Source organism: Anas platyrhynchos, chromosome 3 (assembly GCF_047663525.1).
Source record: "Anas platyrhynchos isolate ZD024472 breed Pekin duck chromosome 3, IASCAAS_PekinDuck_T2T, whole genome shotgun sequence".
Lineage (NCBI taxonomy): Eukaryota > Metazoa > Chordata > Aves > Anseriformes > Anatidae > Anas > Anas platyrhynchos.
Window position 1 is genome coordinate 14,952,495 of NC_092589.1, and position 14,784 is coordinate 14,967,278.

At 61.7% G+C, this 14,784-nt stretch overlaps 1 protein-coding gene across 2 annotated transcripts; it reads right to left on the minus strand.

Annotated features, from left to right (window-relative positions):
• Positions 1-2,680: 2,680 nt before the first annotated feature.
• On the minus strand, positions 2,681-13,378 carry SRF (serum response factor). 2 transcript variants are annotated; one of them, XM_027453516.3, is made up of 8 exons: positions 12,696-13,378; positions 11,522-11,788; positions 8,451-8,712; positions 7,989-8,159; positions 6,764-6,883; positions 6,079-6,270; positions 5,599-5,675; positions 2,681-5,320 (listed from the first exon to the last, which is right to left on the minus strand). In XM_027453516.3, the coding sequence occupies exons 1-8, from the start codon at positions 13,230-13,232 to the stop codon at positions 5,225-5,227; spliced, it is 1,722 nt and encodes a 573-aa protein (XP_027309317.3). In that variant the 5' UTR covers positions 13,233-13,378; the 3' UTR covers positions 2,681-5,224. The 2 variants fall into 2 exon arrangements, with proteins under 2 accessions (XP_027309317.3, XP_027309318.3); XM_027453517.3 differs by lacking the exon at positions 7,989-8,159 and having other exon boundaries at positions 12,696-13,376.
• Positions 13,379-14,784: the final 1,406 nt, after the last annotated feature.

The window sequence follows — 14,784 nt, forward strand, 5'->3', positions numbered from 1 at the left end:
CCAAAAGCACATCTTCTTTGCTCCAGCCTTTCCTCCTGGTCTCTGGGACCCAGGATTCCCAAAGGCCTGGATGCAGTAGGAACAGGGTTTCCACCTAGCTCCCCTGTTAACATGACTTAATTCCAAATAGCCATTAAAATTAAAGGCTAAATGGATGAGTTTGCTTTCTTACTTGATCCTGGATGTTATATATGGAGTGGTAATTCATGTCGAGTGGCTTGCCAGACAGCGAGGGAGCTGCGGGCTCCTTTACTGACCCGACTGCTACGCCATGGGCCCCTCTGCTGCTACAGCCATCGAAGGCTTTTGCTGTTCTGCCCCCTGATGACCTGGACGTGCCTTTGGACCCAGGCCTCACTGGCCTTGAAAAGGAGCTGGATGTGCTTTTCTTTGGTCCGGGAAGAACGGGATACATAAGGCCTGAAGACCGAGTTGCTTGACAACTTAAAGCAAGACATCTTGTTCATAAGGAATGGAAAACGGAGAGTGTTAAGCCATGGAACTTAAAGGATTGTTTGTTACCTTTCCTGATTGTACGTATGTACAGGCATACTTGTGTTTAGTAAGTTAAGCAATGTGCTGGATATTTAGAAGTTTGATGTTTGTGTGTGCGTGTTGGTGGAGCGCAGACTCCCCGCACACCCAGCGCTGTTTACTTGCCTTTTATACCTTTTAGAAATATTTGTTTTATAAATATTACAAAATTCAGATAGAGTTGAGACCTCATTTATAACACGGGAGCAACTACATATACCTGGCCAACCACCTCTACCCTTAGTACTAATGAAACTGATGAGGCAATTTCCGTGTTTTACCACAACCACCAGCAATTAATACCAGCCACGCAATGGGCTGGATAACTCAGCGCAGTGCTGCACCAGCCCGCAGGGACCAGCCCCTAAAGCTGTGGCACCAATGGAGAACTGCAAATATTTGCCTTTCCCTGCCTGCCTCTTGGCTTCTCCTTTATTACGTGTAACCTCAGGTGAGCCTCTCTTTCCAGAAGCATGCGGGTGCTCCCGAAATCTTTCTGTATTCCCCCATTAACTCCCAAGGCGTTGCTAAAATTCAGGGGATCAAACTGGTGTTTAGTTAGATCGTGCTGTACCTTTACAAGTCCCTTCATCTCCTGTAGAAACACGGAATATTGGCCCTAATGAAGGGGAAACAGAGTCCCTAACTGCTGTGCAACACCAGGAAAGCTGACAGCAGGGACAGGACTGTCGCTATTTGCCTCCAGTCTTGGCAGCCGTCATTTCGTGCGTGTACGGCACCTGCAGCAGGGCCGTGCTTAATGGCACAAGCGTGAGGTGCTGCTAAGGCTCTGCTGTGGGAAACGCAGCCTGGCACCCAGCTGGCGACGTCCCACAGCCAAACCCGTCACCAGCGATAAGCGGCCGTGGCCAGACAGGGCGCAGGCATCTGGTTTGCGAGGCCAGCACCTTTTTATGCACTGTTCACGTCTTTGCTCTGGCGGCCTTGATACCACACTTAGGCTTTCATCCTTCAAATGGAGATTATGTCTGTGCTATCTCGCTTCACCTTAGGCATTTTACACACCATGCGCAGCCCCGTGGCCAAGCAGCACGGGGTTGCTTGTGCTGACGTGGGTTTTGTGGTGCCAAGGAGTAGGAGCAGGAGTGCTCACCAAGGGGCTGGCTGTGGTGTGCCCTGTACCTCTCCTCTCGGCAGCAAAAGAGCCATTTCGGGTGTGTTTTGCTCCTAACCACCTCGTGTACTATCTTCTGTCCTGCTCTGCAGGGATCTGTTTGCTCTCCAAATCGCACTGTGAGCAGTAGTACGGTCACAGGGCGGTCCCTCCACCACAGCACTAAACTTTCCTTATATTATTCTAAAAAATGATACCTGCTATATAGGGGCTGGCAGTTGTATTATCAGCTGGGATGCTGTTGACCCAACAGCACTGATGATTGCAACAAGCCCTCCTCTCTTGGCTTTCTGTCCCACCTTTATCCACTTCATGATCCCTCGCGCACCCTGAGCTAGCTCCTCGAGGCCTACTGGCACCTGTCTGGGCCAGTTTGGGCTTTGGGTATCGCTGTATCTCCTCACAGCTGTTTGCTGCAGGGAATTTAACAGTCTTGGTGCTGGGCCTTGTAGTGACAAGAGTTAAGCTCCATCCCTAAAGCCATCATGTGTCCAGAAGTCATGGATCTGGAAGAGGGGCAGGGAAACCACCTCATTTTTGGTCAAGAACCGGACCAGAAGCCTGCCACTGTCAGGAGACGTTGTTCTGCTTGCAGCCTCTCAACTACTTCATTTAAAAGCACATTTTCTTCTTTCTCCTAGCCCCAAGGCCTGGGGATGGAGCTGCACACCCCAACCACCACATCTGGGTGCTCCAGGACTGCGAGACCAGTGACAAGGCCTCAGCCGGCACCACACATCTGTGGCATCCCGTATCAGGTGTGCTGTCCCCCAAAGCCCCCCCACCAGCTCTGGGACCTCCAGGGTGGAAGCTGGGCAGGTCTCACCTCACAAGAGGTGAAAGAAAGAGACATTGGGAGGATTCCTCTCTCTGCCACATCACACCCAGACATCCCCCACCACCCAGGGTACACATATTGGTGCAGGAAGCTGCCTCTGGTCCCCATTCACTGACGCTGGGTTTCCCCTAAGATGCCCACCCCCTCCTGCAAAGCACGGCCAAGACCCCAGATCTGTGCACAAAATGATAACATTTATTGAAAGAGTAATTTCTTTTTTTTTTTTTTTTTAATACAAAAGAAAGCTCTGTACATAGTACTGTGATTACTTCCACATCCTTCCAGAAACACAACCCTGGAAACTGGAGGGGAAAAAAAAAAATAATAATCCCACACACACTTATGCACACACACGCGCGCACACATGCACACACACACACGCGCACACACACACACACAACCCTCAAACCAGTAAAATGAACTAAAAATGTCACCACACAATAAATGCCATTTCGTCCCTGATACACAAGTGTTCTTACAAGTCTGCACTTAAATTAAAATACACCATTAGCGTTTAACCAGCAGTTGCCTTTGGGGAACGAGGGAGGGGATGCAGCAAGACGCCCCGCAACGGCACTCCTGCCCCCCTGGCCCCGCAGCCCTGCTCCACAGTGCCAGCACCAAGCAAAGCGGAGCAAAGCACGGCCCCGGCGATGCTCTTGGGACGAGGGTAACGCGAGCCCCAAGCCCACCTTTCTCTCCCTGGGTGAACTCCTAGCTACCCAGCCTTCTTTTTTTTTTTTTTGGAGGCTTTCGTACAGCTTCTGGTGCGGCGCTCCCAGCACAGGGGGACATGGAAGGAACCCGTCCACACCTGTGCACTGAGGAGCGGCTCAAGATAAGGCTGTGGAGAGGGAAAGTAGAGCCCAAGGGATCAGCTAGGAGTTCAAGAGGTGCCACAAGCAGGGAGAGCAGCCACTGCTGGTCACTCGCCCCCCTGAGAGCACTGGGGATGTCCCTTTGCCGCTCCGCACTGACAGCGGTGACGGAACAGCCAGCGGCCCAGGACCAGAGGTGGAAGTGGCCACCAGAAAAACCCAGCCCACCTCTGGCCCCTGGGCACACCGCAAGCCCCTGCGCCCCCTCCTAGAGGCCAGCCGCTGCTTCACTTGCCTCCTCCTGCCCCTTAAACCCGAAGTTATGGGTACGGAGTCCTCAGTGCAGGGAAGTAGGAAACAACCGTCTGGCTCGGGTCAGCTCAGTCCCTGGCACGTGCTGGCGGGCAGAGAGCGCAGCTTAAACGCTAATGCTGAGGGAACATGTCCAAGGTTACAATACAAACTCAAAAAGCAAGGCCCCCTTCCTGCCTCCGTGCCCACCCACCCCTCTCCCATCCCCCTGGTACAAACCCCATGAAAACTGTACAGGAGCCAAACTTTTATTCCTTAAAGAATTACATAAATACTGAGTTTAACACTTAGAAAAATAAAGTCATTTTCTTTTTTTTTTTTCTTTTTTTTTTTTCTTTTTTCTTTTTTTTTCCCCAAGGCTTCGTCTTTAACTTAAAAAAAAAAATTACAGTAGCTGCTCCTTCCCCTAAGGGTTCAGCAGCAGCTTCTTACTTGCTCGCTCTCCCTCCAGGGACAGGGCTAGGTAGCAGAGCCATTCACAGCAACTCCCATGCAGGACCAAGCATGCTCCAGCCCTTTTTTTTTTATTTTTTATTTTTTTTATTTTTTCCCCCTGGCCCTGCTGAGGCTCCTCCACAGCCCAGGACAGCCCGCAGGGCACCCTGGTGCTCCGGGAAGAGCCTGCCACCTGCCCACAGCAGCTCGGTGCCCCACGGGCTCTTCCCTTTGCCCCTCGAGTTGCTTCTCCGCCTCGCGTCAGACACAGAAATTTAGAAAGCAGCGGCTGGAGCTGCAGAGGGACGCGGGAATGATCCAGCCACGTCCCCCTCTCGGGCGTACGGAGTCCGCAAGCAGTGCAAGGGCTGAGATGGGAGCATGGGGCCGGGCTGGCCACGGAGCAGCGTCGAGCTCCCGGGCACCCGCCGAGCATTTTGGCTGCCGGGGGCAGGCTGCAGAGCCGCCGGGCAGCCCGACGAGGAGGCACTGAGGGCAGAGGGCTTTGCTGTAGTGCATACGAGGAGGATGGGGCCACGTGCCCGGCCCAACCAGAGATGCACGTCCAAGCTGGCCACTCGCTCCCTCTGCGGAGCTGCCGCGGCCAGGACCCGTCCCCCCCACAAAGGCACATTGCTGAGGCCAGCACGGCTCCGCTCCGGCTCCCGGGGGACAGCTCCGGGCCCCACGCAGAGCAAAAAAAAAAAAAAAAAAAAAAAAAATCCCTCCCCAGCCAAGGCAACCCCGGAGCGCCCAGAAGGATCCAGGGCCTCCGGCTGGGCACGGCCCCCAGTATTTATTTACAGCACGGAGCGCAGCCTCCCCTCGAGAGAGACAGAGTTTCTTTGGCTGGCGAGAGACAAGCACAGCTATCGCAGCATCCCGACGCCCCCCCCAAGCCCTGCGTGGCCCCCGGCACAGCTCCTCCCCAGGTGGGTCCTGCAGCCCCAGGCGCATGCCTGTGTGTGTGTGTGTGGGTGGGTGGGTGTGGGTGGGTGGGTGCGTGTGTGTGTGCATGTGTGGATGAAGGAAACGTGAGAAAAAGGCAACAATAAATAACTGGTGCAGTCTGTACGAGAACGAGTGGCTGCCAGCCCCCAGCAGCGGCACGACAAGCCAGGGACGGCGCAAGGCCAGCACAGCGGGGGCCTCTCAGTCACTCTTGGCGCTGTGCGAGGTGTCCAAGTTGACCACCTGCAGCTCCGTCAGGCTGCTGCCGCTGCTGCTCTGCTGCCCGATGACAGCCATCTAGAGAGAAAAGGGAGGAGCAAGCACTGGGGGACAGCATGCCCTCAGCCCAGGCGTGCCAGCAGCCAGGGTGGCAGTGTCCCTTTCTAGGCGCCTGCCCAAGGAGAGCAAAGACCTCCTCTACCCACGAGCAGGGGGCACCGACAGCTTCCCCAGCTCTCCGAGACCCAAGGACCTGCCCTACCCGAGCAGCCAGGTCCCCAAAGGACCAGTATCAGGGGCAGCACTGCCCCACGGGGGAATTGAGGACATCCCCCCCAGCACCACTCTGCACCTACCTGGTGAAGCTGGACAGCCGAGACCGGGATCTGAACAGTGCCTGAAGGGGCTGTCAGGAACACCTGGGGGACACCACCTGCCACAGGGAGAAGGAATGACAAAAATGACATCATTTTCCAAAAGCTGGGTGTTCGGCACAACCCCCCAACCCAAGCCTGCACGCATGGCTTCGCACTGCTTCGTCCCCTCCCCGTGCACCTGGGGGTCCTCTCCAGTCTCCTAGCTCCCCGTGTCGCCTATAAAATCATTAGGGTTGGAAAACATTCCCACCCTCCCCACACCAGCAACCCTTTCCCCTAGGAATTCAAGGAATCCCGTGCATAGAACAGATATGGACCAAAAAAAAGAATACACCGAGCAGCATCCTTGCCAGCAGGGCTTCCTACAGGCACCACGACTGCTCCGAAAAGAGCCCTCGGGAACCAACAGCAAAAACACACAGCAGGAGAAGGTAGCAGGGACACGGGGAGCTGCCTTACCCTGATCCTGGACCTGGCTGTGGGACACCTGCATGGCCGAGGGCGCCTGCGAGAAGGCGTTGAGGACCGCGAGGCCGCCGTCCGCCAGGCCGGAGGTGGGGGCGTACATCACGGCGTGCGGGCTGGGGTACATCATGTGGCCGCCCACCGTGGTTGGCACGGACGATGTCATGATGGTTGCCGGGAGGGTCACTGGCCCCGGGAGGAGATAGAGGGGAGCGTGAGGCCCTGCTCAGCATCCCTCCTGCACCCAGGCTCGTGGAAATCCCCGTCCTGCCCCCCCCAAGCTCTACGGGAGGAACCCCAGGGAATTGGGGAGCTCATTGGGAGGGTGAAAGGGTGGAAGCCTGGTGGCCAAATATCCCAGGACTGAGTCCGACCTGGGCTCTGGGTGTCATGGGGAAGCTGAGCAAGCTGTTGAGCTGGGTTCAGCCTGCATCCAGGCACCCAAAATCAGTTTATTTTTGGACAACAGAGGTGTCCTCTGCACATAAAGTGGTAACAACTACAAACAAGCCAGTGCCCTGTGCAAGGGCTGGTCACAGGGGGAAATCCAGCTGGGAAGCTGTCAGAAAGGGTGGGATCGAGTTGGACCGGGTGATCCCAGGCTTCCTGCAGCTGCGTTGGTGCGGGCTGGTGCCAGCGGTGGTTGAGGAGAGCGTGGTCAGCCTAAGGTCCCCATTACCTGTTCCGCTGGAAGAGGTCTGGGTAAGGTCAGTGCTGCTGTCACTGGAGGGAGACGTTTGCTGCGGTGCCTGGTGCACCTGGATTGCTTGGACAGGGACCTGCTGAGCCATGGTACCACCTGGGGAGAGAAGGGAGCCCTTCAGCCCGAGCATTTATCCCCCTCTGGCCGCACGGAGCTCCTCAGCGTGGCTCAGCACCGCCCTGGGGAAGGCTCTTCCCTGGCACACAGGGGCCAAGGAGGCATGAGCTGGCCTGCGGGGCTCTGGAGAGGAAAGGAAATGCCAGAGCAGCTTCTGTCCAGCGTCCAGGCCCAGCTCAGGGATGCCTGAGGCCCTCGTTTCCATTCCTGGCTCCACCAGGACCCAGCGCAGAAGATGCTGGGAGGAGAGGGCCCCAGCACTGCCAGCACCCAACCAGCCCTGCGAGGACGGGCTCGCAGCACCGAGCAGAGCGCCGAGAGCCCAAAACGCTCAGGCTTTCACACCTTCTGGAGCACTCAGGGCACAGCCACCTCACCCAGCTCCACGGACACCACGGTGCCCTGCACGAGGACAGCCACAGCCACCAGGACCACAAGCAGCACATCCCAAAGCCTCGGGGGCTCCGTGCACTCGCTGCACGGCTCCACCAACACAGAAAGCTCCCCTCAGGCTCAGCTCCCATCTCCAGAGGTACGAGCAAGGGATGCCAGAGCAGGAACCACAGGCCAGTGGGGCGTCTCCCCACACACCACAAACACAGCTCCATCATCCTCCTCCTGGCTCCTCCAGACCACGAGGCAAATCCAGGCTCCTCGCACAGGAGCCACAAGTCCAGGAGAGCACGCAGGCCATCAGATTTAGTGATTTGGACACAAGAAGCAGGCAGGACACAAGAAATACTCCCTCACGTGCTGCTCTGAACCCCCCGCCCGGGGCATGCACCCAGGGATTCCTGCCGAGGACGCTGCCTACCAGACAGCACCACAACACCTCCACCTCCTCCACACTGCCTCCTTCACCACCTCTGCGCTAAGCTGCAGTCACCAACTGCAAATCCAGGCACAAAAGCACGGAAAGCTGCTCAGAGCCAGACACCAGCACTCAAAACCTGAGTTTTGGGGAAAAAAAAACTCCGGAGCCACAGCCGGGATCGCCCTGCGCCTCAGGGGTCAGGACCGGGACCCCCGCAGGAGCCTGCATCCCCCCCAACCTGAAGCAAGCGGAGGAGAAGCGAGTGCTGACCTGTCAGCGACACGATCTGCCCTCCAGCTCTGGCAGGGAAGCGGAAGACTGTCTGCTGTGCCTGCTGCAGCTGTCCAGCCGTACCCGGGCCCTGCTGGCTGGGGAGAGCCAGGGAGTGCGGCTGTAACTGAGTGAGAGGAATGGTAGGGGTCCCCGGAGAAAGGGAAGCACCTGCCAAAAAGGAGGGAGAAAGAAAAGCTTCCGTCACCACCAGCTCTTTTCGCTCCCTCCGGGCTCCTTGGTGCTGCCCCCGCTCGGCTCCCTGCCACCCTTCCCAGCAGCAGGGCCAGCTGGCAGCGCCCTACATCTCCAGCAAAGCACCCCGATCGGGGTCACCCTAACGCAGCAACCGCCGCCTCCACCTGCCTCTAGCTCTCCTACGAGGGCAGCAAGACGCTCCGAGCACGGGGACGGACGGACGGACAGCCAGCCAGGGCGCTCAAACCCCCGAACACCACTGACCTGACATGAGGGTGAAGCCGGTGGGGATCTGCATGAGGCCCCCTGACGTCACGGCGCTGGCTCCAGTCGTCTTCAGCACGGTCCCGTTGGCGCTGGTGACGGCGCTGGGGCTGATGCTGGCCGACACGGGCGCCAGGTAATTCGTGATGGGGAAGGAGGGGCCGCTGCTGGCCTGCATGGAGGTGGAGGTGGTGGGGGCCGTCTGGATGGTGGACGTCGTCCCCGGCAGGTTGGTGACGGTGAAAGCCGGCTTCAGCGCGTCCTGCGGGAGGAGAGGCAAGGATGGGTCAGCGCCACGGTCTCCGCAGCCACAACGCAGGATCCTGGGTGTCCCGGTCACCTCCCCGCTGCCCTGGGGTGCTCACACCTTGCCCGGCGTGCCCCCTGCATGCAGACCCCTCTTGGGGACAGCTGGTGGCACGGCTGGGAAGGGTTAAGGTGGGCACGCTCCCAGCCCTCCCGCGGCACGGCGCAGCGCGGCACGGTGGGCCCAGCTCTCCCACGTGCTGCGCCTTGTTCCCCAAGCTTGTCAGGCTGCCAGCAGCCAGGAATTCACAGCTCGGCAAAGAGCTAAAAAAGGGAAGGCAGCCCATTTTAGACAAGGGGGGAGCCAATCCCGGGCACTCAGCCCTGCCCCAGGGCCCGGGGAGGGAGGAGAGCAAAGCCCCCTCCGCCTTGGCACCGTGCTCCAAATTCGCAGGGGCACGTGATAACGGCGCTGCCACTTTCCATGAGCTCAACCACAAACTCCTGCCGTGCCGCACGGGACACGGGAGCTGCGGGCACCCTCCCCACGTGGCCGAGGGGGACACGCACGGCCCGTTCCCAGCTGGAAGAGCTGGGGTCCCCTCACCGTCCCCACGCTCAGCCCCGAGGGTGCACGGCCCCAGGGTGCAGCTCAGCCCTTAGCATCCCGCTAGGGACTGGGAGAGGCATCCCAGGAGATGCACAGCGGGGTCACTGGGATGGCTTTAAAAGCACAAGGGCAAATTTTGGGATGATGAGGAGCAAAGGAGCCAGGCCGGCACGCTCTGACCACGCACACCCCATCTCTGCCCTGCCGCAGGTCGCTCTGATCTCCGCTGCATCGCTCTCGGGCTGCAGGAACAGCTCCCAGCAGAGAGGGAGCTGGGACAGAATTTGGGATTGGGACACCCGCCGCCTTCTCCCTGCCCCTCTAGGATGCTCACAAGCCCCTGGGCACCTCGGCTCCCCCCAGCACCCTGCAAAGCCCAGCCTGCGTGCGTGGGGACAGCGTTCAGCAGCAGCCAAGCCCCGGGCCACCCTCAGCACAGGTCACCCAAGGGACTGAAGGACTCTGGATGCGCCCAGGGACAGCCCTGCAGGTCCCCACCTTCATGCCCATTCCCACCACGAGCTCCACGTTGCAGAGCGATGCCTGCACGGCCCAGCATGGCCCAGCCCCACCAGCCAGCATCGTTACGGGGACACCAAAGGCCAGCTGGCTTTGGTGGCATGTGGGAGATGCCGTGCTGGTCGCCAGCACCCGCTCCACACTCCAGCTTTTCCCTTGCTCCGAAACAGATCACCCCATCAGTGCCACCCCGCTGCTCCTACCCCAAAAGATGCCACAGGCCAGCAGCTGCCACCCCAAGAGCAGGGCATCCCCCTGACCCCGCTGGGCTTGGCACAGCAGGGGGACCTCGCAGAGCTGCTGCTGGCCGCAGGGTGAAGGAACACCCCGCGTCTGCTGCCGCACCCCACTGCCAGCAGCTCTCCCCCCTGCACAGCTCGCACCCCGGACACCCAGCAGAAGGCGCAAGGCTCCTTCGGGCCCCACAGCGAGTGCTGCGGGTGGCCACGAGGCAGCCCACACCAAGCACCACCTCTTGCGAGCGCCGGGACCGAGCTCGCAGGGCGCCGAGCGGGGCTTGCACCAGAAAGCGGGCAGGAGACCTCTGCAACAGCAACCACAGGGCGAGCGCGCGCTTCCTCTGGGGCCACCCGGTGCTGTTTCCAGCGGAAATCTCAATGGATGCTGGAGTCCCTGCCTGTGGGACTTTATTTTTATTTTTTTTTTGCTTTTCCCTCCAGGAGAAGCCCCGAGTGCTTCCCAACAGAGGCTGCACGAGGGAGGGAGCGCTGCTGGCCTCTCTGCCCGCTGGCAGAGCTCACGCGAGGCATTGAGGACACCCAGGGGAGGCTCAGCAACCTGGGGCAACCCGCACCGGGGTCTCCACCTCTGCTTACAGGTATCGATCCCACTCCCTGATATTTATGGGGCTCAACAGCAAGGCCCCTCTGCCTGCACCCCTCTGCCTGGTGCACCAAGCGGGCACGCGGCGGCACCCAACGGCACGCAGGGCACCCTGCTTCTGGGGGCTCTCCGACAGCACGGGGGTCCCAAGCACCCTCTCTGGGGTCTGCCTGCTTTGTGTTTTGGGGCATCCAGACAGCCAGGAGGCTGCTGGCACAGCAAGCCCGCTGCCCACCCCACCAGCAGAGCCGCAGGAGCTCACAGCACCCCATAACACCCCGCAAAGCCCCCAGCTCCGTGCCCCATCCCTCCGCGCACCCAAGCACCACGGACACGGAGCCAGCTTTCACACCCTAACCCCAAGGAGCTGGGGACGCAGGGGCTGCCCCATCCCGGGGACCTTTTTCCTGCTCCCGGGGCAGGCACCTTCCAGCAGCGGCACCCGCGGAGGCCGGCGCCTGTAGGGCCGCCGGGCAGGGCGCAGAAACGCTCGGTCCGGCCAAATGTTTCCATTCCCCACGTCCTCTCCCTGCCCCCTTCCAAAACAGCACCAAAGCAAGAGACAGCTGCAGCTTATAAGGAATGTGAGGGGCCCTGCCAGGGACTCTGGCGAGGGAAACCAGGCCTTATAAGGCCATGGAGGCAGAATCAAATTTTTATCAATGAGTGCAAGCGCATGGAGACGCCCGGGGAGAGATAACAGCGCCGAGAGCCGCCCCGGGGGGCGAGCGGGGCCGGTGGGGAGCCCCGAAACAAGGGGCCAGGCCCCCTGCCGCCACCCTGCTGGCCCCGAGGAGGAGAAAACCCCAAAGAGGAGGCAGCCCCGAGGGGCCAGGTCCCCCGTTTTTTTTACCTTGGTCTCCCCGCTGCTGTCCGACTCGGACACCTGGTAGGTGAGGTCGGTCTCCTCGAAGCCCGTGGCGCTCATGCGCTGGTCGGTGGTGGGGTCGGAGCGCGGGGGCGAGTCGGGGGAGTTGAGGCAGGTCTGGATCAGCGCCTTGCCCGTCTCGCTGGTGATCATGGGCTGCAGCTTCCGCGTGGCGAAGGTGTACACATGGCCCGTCTCGCTGGCCACCAGCAGCAGCACCTGCGTGCCCGTCAGCGTGGACAGCTCGTAGGCCTGCAGCAAGGGGGGGGGGACACAATGGGGTCAGGCACACACACGTGTGTAGGGCCACCTCGCTGCCGGCCTCCCCGCCCCAAAAATAAACAGCACAGGAGGGACTGTGGGTTCTGAACCCAGCTCGGGGTCTCCTTATGGGGTTGAGGGCAGCCTCTGGTAGGGCTTGCAGGAGACTTTTAGGGGGTCGAGGCCAACCTCTGGCTGGTCTTAAAGAAGGCCCTTATGGGGTTGAGGCCAGCCTCCAGCCCATTTCATTGAAGACCCCCAGAGGGTCGAGGCCAGCCTTATAAAGACCCTTAGGGGGTCGATGCCAGCCTCTAGCCAGTCTCACAGAAGACCCCCAGAGGGTTGAGGCCAGCCTCTGGCTGATCTTACAGAAGACCCCTAAAGGATAGAGGCCAGCCTCTGGCCAAGCTTGCAGGAGACCCCTGGGGGGTCGAGGCCAGCCTCTGGCCAGCCTCATAAAGACCCTTAGGGGGTCGAGGCCACCTTCTAGCCGATCTTATAGAAGACCCTTAGGGGGTCGAGGTCAGCCTCCAGCCGATCTCACAGAAGACCCTTAGAGGGTGGAGGCCGGCCTCCAGCTGCTCCCATAGAAGACCCCTAGCGGGGTGGAGGCCAGCCTCTGGGTGACCTCACAGAAGACCCCCAGGGGGTGGAGGCCAGCCTCCGACCACCCCCCCCACACCCCCCCACGCCCGGTGAGGCCCCGTAAAGCCTCCCCCCACCCACCTATAACCCGGGGCAGCCCACCCCGGGCCGGGGGGCAGCGGGGGCTCCCCGTTTCCTTATTTTCCCCCCCTGGCCGTGCGCATCCGGCCCCGGGGGCGGGCGGGGGAGGCCGAGCCTCCAGCACCCCCGTTGTTTCCGGCCTCCCTCCTCCCTCTCCCGGTGCCCTCTCCACCTTCTTCATGATGCCGGTCTTCCTCTTGCTGAAGGTGGTGTAGCGCCGCAGCTTGTTGTCGATGAACTCCATCTTGATCTTCACCCGGCCCCGCGTCTTCTTACCGGGCTTGGCTCCGCTCACGGCCCCTCCACCTCCACCTCCTCCTCCAGCAGCCGCTCCTCCTCCTCCTCCTCCTCCTCCAGCTCCGTACCCGGCTCCCACCGCTGCCGCCGCCGCTCCGGGGCCCAGCACCGGCCCCGCTCCTCCTCCTCCTCCTCCTCCTCCTGCAGCCTCCGCCAGGCCCCGCTTGATGCCTCTCCGCTCCCCGCCGCCCAGCTCCTCGTCCTCCGCCGACTCCGAGTCCCCCTCGCTGCCGCTGTACAGCGCCTCCCGCTCCAGCCGCCCGCCCGCCGGCCCCACCGCGGCTCCTCCGCCTCCTCCACCACCACCCCCGTTGGCCCCGCGGGGCCCCGCCGTGCGCCGAGCCAAGGCGGCAGCAGCAGCAGCGGCGGCAGCGGCGGCCCCGTTGCCGGCCGCGGCCTGGCTCGGTAACATGGCGGCGGCCAGCGCGGCTCGGGCCGGGCTGGGCTGGGCTGGGCTCAGGCCGGCCCCGCCATGGCCATGGCCCCGCCGCCGGCGCCGCCGCCCGCTCGCCCGCTGCTGCCGCCGCCGCCGCCGCCGCCCCCGCCCCGCCGCGCCGCCCCCATAGAAAAGCGCGGCAAGTCTTGCCTTATATGGGCACGCCGCTCCTTATATGGGGACGAGCGGGCGCCCCGCCGCCGGCCGCCTCCTCATTGGGCGGCGGGGGGTGAGGAGCCGCCGGCTGATTGGTGGAAGGGGGAGAGGGGGGAGAGGGCTCATTTGCATAACGCGCGCGCGCGCGCCCCCCGGCCGGCGGCAGCGCGGAGGGGCGGGGGAGAGGCTTAAAGGGGCCGCGCGGCGTGGACGGGGCGGGACGGACGGGAGGAGGGGAAGGACCCCCGAGGACCCCCCCCCTAAAAACCTCCCCGGGACGCTCGCAGGGCTCTATCCGCCCTCGTATCCGGGCGTTATCCATCAAGCTGCCCACCCCAGTCTCCCCAAAGCACCCCCAAACCACCTTCCAGACCCCCCAAACCTCCCCCTAAACCCCCCAAATCCTCCCCAAACCCCCCAAATCCCCCCCTAAACCTCCCCCTAAATCCCCCAAAGCACCCCCTAAACCCCCCACCCCCCCCAAACCACCCCCCAGACCCCCCAAACCTCCCCCCTAAACCCCCCAAATCCCCCCCAAACCCCCCCCAAACCACCCCCCAGCCTCCCCCAAACCTCCACCCCACCCGAGCACAGCCTCCATGCCCTCCTGGCCTCCCTCCTGGTCTCCCCAGCAGCTGTAGAGGCCGGGCACCTCTGCCCCAGCCTCCCCTCCCCCGCTGTAGGGGCTGGGGTCGAGCCTCGGCAGCCTCCCGGCCTCAAATCGGGGCCAGGAGGAGCGGTGGGGGCTCAGGGAGGCCAAATGAGCAGGACACGCGGTGCCCCCGCCATACGCTCCCTCGGTGTCCCCACGAGGGCAGAGCGGAGGCCCGGCAGCCTCTAGGCAGGATGGGCTCTGCGGGTGCTCAGGGAGAGGGATGGGGCCGGCCTCAGGGCTGTAGGGTCCCCCCAGGAGGCAAAACCCCCATAGGAAGGACGAGCCGCAGCTGCGAGGAGCCCTCTTCCCTCCACGCACCCCATCCCCACCACCGCCAGCCCCGTTCCTGCCTCCCACGCACCCCGCAGCCCCCATCCCTGGGGGGACAGGCGCTGGCCACCAGCCCTCGTGGCCTCCTGGAGCAGAAACAAACCCCTCCCCGGTGTCCCCCCCCCCCCCAGCGCCGTGCTCCTGCAGTGAGCACACACGCCATTTATAGCTGCCGGCGGGGCGCTGCCACTCACATGCCTCCCATCACATGCCCTGGCCACCCTTCCCCGGGGGGCCGAGTACCCGGCCACACCTGGCGCAGGTGACCCCAAAATGAGCCAGGGCCAGAATCCATCAAGAACCCACTCACCGGTTGAGAAACAGGAGCAAAGAGCAGGACTGGGTGATAATAAAGCTGCAGCACGCACCTAGGAAATGGGAGCACCT